The sequence below is a fragment of the Orycteropus afer genome, unplaced genomic scaffold, assembly GCF_000298275.1.
Source record: "Orycteropus afer afer isolate SDZICR_OR568_19922 unplaced genomic scaffold, OryAfe1.0 scaffold00145, whole genome shotgun sequence".
Classification (NCBI taxonomy): Eukaryota; Metazoa; Chordata; class Mammalia; order Tubulidentata; family Orycteropodidae; genus Orycteropus; species Orycteropus afer.
The window spans coordinates 7,961,312-7,969,698 of record NW_006921732.1 but is presented as its reverse complement, the minus strand read 5'-3'; the positions used below and the strand labels follow the sequence as shown (position 1 = coordinate 7,969,698).

The 8,387-nt window shown below is 48.0% G+C and overlaps 1 protein-coding gene across 1 annotated transcript; it reads left to right on the top strand.

The window, feature by feature from the left end:
• The first annotated feature begins 462 nt into the window (after positions 1-462).
• On the top strand, positions 463-7,888 carry PARS2 (prolyl-tRNA synthetase 2, mitochondrial). The gene is given in 4 exon segments (XM_007945950.2): positions 463-564; positions 566-607; positions 609-696; positions 6,432-7,888. Coding segments are annotated over 4 exon segments (1,689 nt in total).
• The last annotated feature ends 499 nt before the right edge of the window (positions 7,889-8,387 follow it).

The window sequence follows — 8,387 nt, the reverse complement described above, 5'->3', positions numbered from 1 at the left end:
GAAGGAAGGTTGGGCAATCCTCCTTTCGTAGTGATACTGCCTCGGAAACCCAAGGAGGGGTCGCTATGAGTCGGGGCCGACTCGACGGCAAAATAACAATAACAACAACAACACACAGTGGCACATGACAACAACTTAAAGCCTGTAAAATAATAAAACAAAAACAAAAAAACCAAACTCACTGCCGTGGAGTTGGTTCCGACTCACAGTGACCCCTCTTTGGGTTTCTGAATCGGTATCTCTACGGAAGTAGATCGCCCAGATGAGAACCTACATACCTAGAACGCTGTCACGGTTACACCGGCAAGGGCCGTCACCCTATACTGACAGTGGAGCGGTGCCTGGTAATGGGAGGAAGTACAGACTCAAAACCAATGAGATCTGCTTTGATCATAGAGTTACACTTCTCCAGTTCCTAGAGGGCACTTCCGGAATGGTGAACTATTCTTTGCTCCTCAGGCTATGATGGTAGGAGAGAGCCTAGTTGTGTCTCTTTGTCTAAGCTTCCGGAAAGCGTCTCACGTGCGTCTAGAGTGGGGTGGGGCTAGAGCGCACTCTACCCTGACTACATGAGCGCGGCTTTGTGATTGGCGAAAAGCACAGGAGGCGGGGCTGAGGGATGGGCACGGCTTCCAGCGCATGCGTGCAGGCCCGGCATGGCAGTCACGCGGGCAATGTTGGCTACAACTGCAGTTGGTGAGCATGGGTGACAGCTAGGGACAAGTGGAGGGGGGGCAGCGGAGTGAATAGAAGATCCAGTTCTGGGCAGGGGAGGTCTACGACTCTGGTGCCCGTTTTCCCACATGCATCCTAGAAGTGGGACGGGGTCACAATCATAAAAACTCTTGGATAATACCAAGTCTCATTTTCCTCTGTTGTGAAGTGAGCATAGTACTTCCTTGTTTATCTCGGATCGTTGTGAGAGTGACGGTGTTTCTGGAAGTGTCAGCTCTGGAAGGGATCAAACTCCCCATTTTACATATGGGAAAACTGAGGTTCGTAGTATGGAGTCCTTTGACTGGCCTAGTTGAAGGCTGAGGCAATTCTTACAGCTAGGTCTGGAGTTCCGTTGCTGTTTTATGCAGCCAAGTGATAGAAACTTGGTGGAATTTGGAGCCCAGCACCTTGCCTGCTTTGCTGGTGTGGCCTTGCACTCATTTGCTGTGTTACTTCATACAAGTGACTTCACCCATCTGATCTTCCTTTTTCTGTGCTCAACAGTAATAATAGAAAACGCTTTAGGGCACTTATTGTCTACCGGCCAGTTCTAAGCCTTTTAAGTTCTAAGCAACTTCTTGCTTGGATTTCGGAAGATTGTGAGTCAAAGAATCTTTAAAAAGGCCTGTGCTGGCAGAGTAGTCAGCCTGCCAAAGAAAGTGCTCTGTAAACATTTGTTGACTGGTCAAATGACTCAGAGGCTCTTTGTCAGAATCTGAGGTGCTGGATAGGTTAGTTACTATATTACTTTGGAGTGATTATCTGTGGATAATCTTGAAAAATTGAAATAATATTAATTATTCACAGGTTTGTGTAATAAGCTCAAGGGGCCTGGGTAGGGGAGGGTTTAAGGTTCCTACTTAAATTATCCAGATAATTATCTCGTATCCTTTCACTTTTCTTGGCATATAGTAATATATTTGATCAAAAAATATTAATATTTGGCTAGATATTAGGCATTGAGCTGGGCCCCGAAACCTGAAAATGTAAGAAACCTCATGAACCCAGTTTCATGGAGGAATAGCACACAAAATACCTTTCACGCCCAGTGATTGGCACACAACAGTTTCACAAAACCATTTAAAAAAATTATGCCATCACAGTATTATAAATACTGTAAAGAAGTGTGTGCAGTGAGAGCACAGAGAAGGAAGTGACTATCTCTGCTTAGAGAGGTTAGGGAAGGCCACTTAGAATAAGTGAACTTTGAATGATGGGTTGGAGTTGTGGAAATTAAGGAAAGGAGTTAGCTTAGGCAAAGTCAGCCTATTCTGGGAATGACAAGCAATTTGGGACATTATAGGGGAATGGTAGCGTAAGAAGCTGAAAGTGTGCTGAGATCAAAATACGAAGAGGCTTAGGTGCCATTCTAGGAGCTCTAGTGGCATAGTGCCTAAGGTATTTGACTGCTAACCAAAAGGTTGGTGGTTCAAATCCACCAGCCACTCCGTGAAAGGAAGACTGGGCAGTCTACTTTTGTAAAGATATACCATCTCAGAAACCCAGTGGGGGTTGCTGTGGGTCGCAGTTGACTTGATGGCAGTGGGTTTTGTTGTTTTTTTGGTAGGTGCCTTTCTGAGGAAATTAGGATGTGGAGAACCAATGATGGATTATAAGCAGGAGACTGATTGAATCAGCTATCTTTTTAGCTGTCCTAAGGGAGAACTGGGAGCTCTGGTAGCATAGTGGCTAAGACACTTGCCTGCTAACCAGACGGCTGGCGGTTCAAACCCACCAGCCACTCCTCGGAAGGAAGGTTGGGCAATCCTACTTCCATAGTGGTACTGCCTCGGAAACCCAAGGAGGGGTCGCTGTGAGTCGAGTTTGACTCGACGGCACATAACAACAACAACAAGGGAGAACTGGCAGTGTAGTGGTTAAGGCATTCAGCTGCTAACCAAAAGGCCAATGATTTGAACCCACCAGCTGCTCTCAGGACAGAGATGAGATAGTCAGTTTCCATAAAGATTTACAGCCTTGAAAACCCTATGAGGCAGTTCTACTCTATCCTTTAGGGTTGCTATGAGTCGGAATCAGCTCAGTGGCAATGGGTTTATTTATTGTGATTTGGGTGAAAGTTTACAGAGCAAATTCACTTTCGATACAGCAGTTCACTGACTACAATTTATTTACCCCAATTCAACAGCTCCACTCCCCCTTCCTCCCAATAGTTACCTCTTCCCCGTGTCCATTGTCCATCCCTCCATGCACTCCTGCCCCCTGAGCTGTCTTCCTGTGCATAAACAGCCCTTCTTTCTTCAGTGATTGTTCTCTCCAAGGAGTGTATCTACCTAGGTAAATGTTCAACTCATAAGCTTGTCTTTTGATTGGCTAGAAGCCACAGGTGTGGGTTCAGTTCCAGACCTGAAGGGCAGCTAGGGGCCATAGTCTCAGTGGTTCCACCAGGCTCTTTCAGACCAGCAAACCTGGTCCCCCCCCCCCCCTTTTTTTTTTCCCCAAATGATTTTGAGTTTTGTTCCACATTGTTCTCCCTCTCTATCCAGGATCTCCTACATAGATCCCCTTCAGAGTGGATGACAGTGGTAGCCGGGCACCATCTAGTTCTTCTGGTCTCATAGTTGTATAGGCTGCAGATCGCATGGTGTACCAGCCACTAGGACTAATTGTTTCCATGAATCTTTGGTTTTCTTCCTTATTCTTGGCTCTGGACAATGAGAGACCCATCGTTGGATCTAGATGGCTGCTTGCAAGCTTTTAAGATCCCGGTCGCTACTCATCAAAGTAGGAGGTGGAACAGTGTTTTGTGAGAAATGCACATTCTTGGCCTACATCACAAACATGCCGTGTTACAAACTGGGGGTGGGGCTCAGCACTGTTCTAACAAGTGCTCCAGGTGATTCTGGTGCTTGCTAAAGTTTGCGAACCATGGGCTACTGTAAGGCAACAAACTGTATTGAGGGGATAACCCAAAGTTGAGGCAGTAAGGGCTGGAAAGGAGTGGGCCAACCTGAGAGATCTTCAAGACGGCTCCTTTGCTTTAGGAAATGAGAAGTTCAGGGTGAAGAAGTTTCTAGCTTGGGCCACTGGCCTGAGGCAGTAGTACAATAAGTGATGGGACCAAATGTAGACCCACATGTGCCTTGTCACCAAAGCCTATACTTTTCCACACCTTCCTTCACACTAGGCAGTGCCTCCCAACCTTTTCCAAGTCATAGACCACATAGGAAATGATAATACTTGTGCAGTGCACAGGGGAAATGGATGAGGCTGCTTGAGGTTGGAGGTGACCAGCTGGAGGACTGGAGGCTGCTAAAAGCTGGCAGTAACCACCTGAGGATTCCAGCTTCCCAAAGCTGAGAGGAATCAGCAATCCATCATCAGCTGAGAGAAGTCAGAAACCCATAGAGCTTTCCTCTATGGGATATGCTGAGAAGTATGCACTATATTTATAAGAACCATGAAAGAGTTCATAGCCTTTGACTCTAATTCCATTCCTATAAATCTCTCCCAAGTATATAAAAATCTGTATATTTATGATAAAAGCATTGTGCTCATCTTAACCAGTTGCTGTTGGGTCACTTCTGACTCAAGGCAACCCTCTGTGTGTCAAAGAGAATTGTGTTCCATAGCGTTTTTATTGCTTGAATTTTCAGAAGTAGATCACCAGGCCTTTCTTCCAAGGTGCCTCTGGGTAGAATCGAGCCACCAGCCTTTCACTTAGTAGCCAACCACTTAACCATTTGCACCACCCGTGAGTGTTCCTCTTAAAAACACTTGACACCTCTCCAGTGGTAGGGGGATTATTTCTTATCAGTGGACTGTTACGCTACTATTAGAAGTGTGTGAATGTATTGTAAAATTATGAAAAAAACAATGTCTAGTAAACTCTGTAGTGCCTAAGGTATTTGACTGCTAACCAGAAGGTTGCCGGTTCAAACCCACCAGCCACTCCATGGAAGGAAGACTGGGGAATCTACTTCAAGATTTATAGCCTTGGAAATCTAAAGAGGGGAGTCTCTATGAGTTGGAATCAACTTGATGGCAGTGAGTTTGGTTTGAGTAAACTCCAGCTGTGTGCTGAAGATACAGTGGGGAGCAAGTTAAATGTGTTTCTTTGCCTGCACAGAGCTAAGTATCTAGGAGAAAATAGGCAGCCAACTGAGCAGTAATCTCAGGGGAGGGACGAGTGGGCTGCTGCAGGAGAAGCCAGAATTGGGGGTATAGAGAGGGGTCAAGGAAGGCTTTCTGGGTGATAGGATGGTAATCCCAAGGCCTAGTGGATGAATAGATGTCAGTAGGCAAAGGGGAGGGGAGTGTTCTGTGCAGAGGGGACAGTGTGTTTGTTTAGCAGTGAGTCTGGTGCAGCAGGAACACAGAGCAATGACGAGAGATGAGGCCAGAGGGCCGCAGCGGCCACCTCACATGGGGCCGGGTACACTGTGAATGTCAGCAATTTAGGTCTTTTTCTAAGGGAATTAGGAAACCATCGGAGGATTAATTAATAGGAAAAAATAGCAGCCTATTGCTGGAAGTGTTTTGCAAGTATCTCCTATGGCTTCAGTGTGGAGAGTGGATTGGTGCAGGCAAGAATGGAAACCAGATCAGTGAAGAGGCTGCTGCAATAGCTCAGGTAAGAGATGCTGATGGCCTGGACCTGGGAGTGTGCTGTGGCAGTGGAGAGAAAGGGACAGACTCAGCAGCAGTTGAAGAGGTAGGAATGACAGGGCTGAGTGGGCTGATGAATGTGGGAGGGGGGGTTCTGGGAAGGAGGCTGCATTCATTCTGGGGACACTGAAGTACCTGTGTGAGGTGTTCTCCAGGAGGCAGTTGGATATGTACACCTGAAGCTCAAGAGACACTTAGAGTGAAGATGTTGACTCAGAGTCATCAGCCTGACCAGGGAATGTGTGAACTGTGAGGAGGGAAGAGGGACATAGTCGTTAAGGGCTGGGCAAAGGAGAAGACACTTGTCGTCAAGCCATTTCCACCTCACATGTGCAGAGTAGAACCATGCTCCATAGGATTTGCATGGCTGATTTTTCAGAAGTAGATTGCCGGGCCTTCTGAAGCCCCTCTGGGTGGATTTGAACCACAAACCTTTTAGTTAGTAACTGAACATTTAACAATTTGTGTCACCTAAGGATTCCTGGGCAAAGGACAAGGGCCTGCAAAACATACAGGGATGTAACAAAATGTCAGCGGTGGTTGTCTCTGGGCAGAGGGATTATGGTTAGTCTTTTTTATTTGCTTCTCCTTTCCCCCCAGTTTGCAATACTAATAACAAATACTGAGCTCATGGTAGGTACCAGATCCTGTTCCAAGAACTTTTCCCAACTCTTCTAATTCCCATAATAAACCTACAAGGTAGATGCTGTGTTATTACCCTTTACAAATGAAGAAAGTGAGGCTAGAGGGGCTAAGTCACATGTCCCAGTCCACATGGGGTACAGACCAGGGGAAGCTGATGAAATCTAGGCTGCCTGCTTTCAGAGCCTGCACTCTTAAGCACTATGCAGTAGTGTCTGTCAATGGTATGTTATTTTTTCATAATTGGGAAAATACTGATTTTTAAAAATGGCAATCAGAGGTAACAAAAGTAGAACTCTGGTCTGCTAGGATATTAGAAGTGAAAGGATTAGCCACTGCAAAGTCAGTGGCTGTTTAAGAAGTTGCTGGAGACTAGACTTAGCTGGTGACCTCATGGTGTTGGTACACATTTAATGCTGACTTTTGTGTAACTCCTTTCTCTGCAGGCATGAGTGCTTCCCTGTGCCGGGCTGTCATGGAAGGGCTGCTGACAAGATGGAGAACATTGCCTGCCCAGGCCACCTGCAGGCTTCAGCTCTCCGGGTCCATTCCCTGCGGGCTTCACCACTGTGCCTCAGGGAGAAGGAAGCGCTTAGTGCTGTCCCGCATGTTCCAGCCACAGAACCTGCGGGAAGACCAGGTACTATCCCTGGAGGGCAGATCTGGCGAGTTGACTTGTAAAAGCCAGCGGCTGATGCTTCAGGTGGGCCTGATCCACCCAGCAAGCCCCGGCTGTTACCACCTTCTGCCTTATACTGTGCGTGCCATGGAGAAGCTCGTGCGGGTGATAGACCAGGAGATGCAGGCCATCGGGGGACAGAAGGTCAATATGCCCAGCCTCAGCTCAGCAGAGCTCTGGCGAGCTACCAACCGGTGGGACCTGATGGGTAAGGAGCTACTAAGACTTAGAGACAGACATGGCAAGGAATACTGCTTAGGACCAACTCACGAGGAAGCGGTCACGGCTCTTGTAGCCTCCCAGAAGACATTGTCCTACAAGCAGCTTCCGTTCCTGCTGTACCAGGTAACAAGGAAGTTTCGGGATGAGCCCAGGCCCCGGTTTGGTCTTCTCCGTGGCCGAGAGTTTTACATGAAAGACATGTATACCTTTGACTCCTCCACAGAGGCCGCCTGGCACACCTACAGCCTGGTGTGTGGTGCCTACTGTAGCCTGTTTAACAGGCTGGGGCTGCCATTCGTCAAGGTCCAAGCGGACGTGGGCAGCATCGGGGGCATGATGTCTCATGAGTTCCAGCTACCAGTGGATGTTGGCGAGGACCAGCTTGCAATCTGTCCCAGCTGCAGCTTCTCAGCCAACATGGAGACACTAGACCTGTCACAAATGAATTGCCCTGTGTGCCAGGGACCACTGACCAAAACCAAAGGCATTGAGGTGGGGCACACGTTTTACCTGGGCACCAAGTACTCTTCCATTTTCAATGCCCAGTTTACCAACGTCCATGGCAAACCATCGCTGGCTGAAATGGGGTGCTATGGCTTGGGTGTGACGCGAATCTTGGCTGCTGCAATTGAAGTGCTCTCTACAGAAGACTGCATTCGCTGGCCCGGCCTCCTGGCCCCTTACCAAGTCTGCCTCATCCCACCTAAGAGAGGCAGCAAGGAGGAGGGCGCCACGGAGCTCCTGGGGAGCCTGCATGACCACATCGCTGAGGCGCTGCCACAGCTTCACGGCGAGGTCCTGCTGGATGACAGGACTCATCTGACCATTGGAAACAGACTGAAAGATGCCAACAAGCTTGGCTACCCCTTTGTGATAATCGCTGGCAAGAGGGCTCTGGAGGACCCTTCACATTTCGAGGTTTGGTGCCAGAACACCAGTGAGGTGGTCTTCCTCACCAAAGAAGGGGTCGTGGAATTACTGAGTACGGTGCAGGTTGTCTGAATACACCCCCACCCCTCCCCTGCCCCATCCTGCAGCCTCAGTGTTCACTCTAAGGCTGCGTCTTCCTACGGTCCTATCCTAGGCTGGTCTCACCAGAAATAGGGCAGTTCATGGAAGGTGAGACTGGGTTACCAGCACCTATTGCTATAAGTCAACTCCAGCTCACAGTGACCCCATGGGTGTGGCTGGTTTTTCAACAGTGCATTGCCAGGCCTTTCTTCTGAGGCACTTCTAGGTGGACTTGAACCACCAACCTTTCAGTTAGTAGCTGAATCCTTAACCATTAGCCCCACCCAGGGACTCCTTGAGACCATGTTAGGGAAACCAGCTTCTATCCAATCATTTGTTAAAATTATTTGTATTTAAAGTTATTAACTTGATCTATTTGCCTGGACTGGCCATGCCACCACATATTGTTCCTCTTATATTCCATTGGCGGAAGTTTCTATTAGGAGGCAGAGAGGCAAGAAAGAAACCCAAGTTCTAGTTTTGTCCCTAT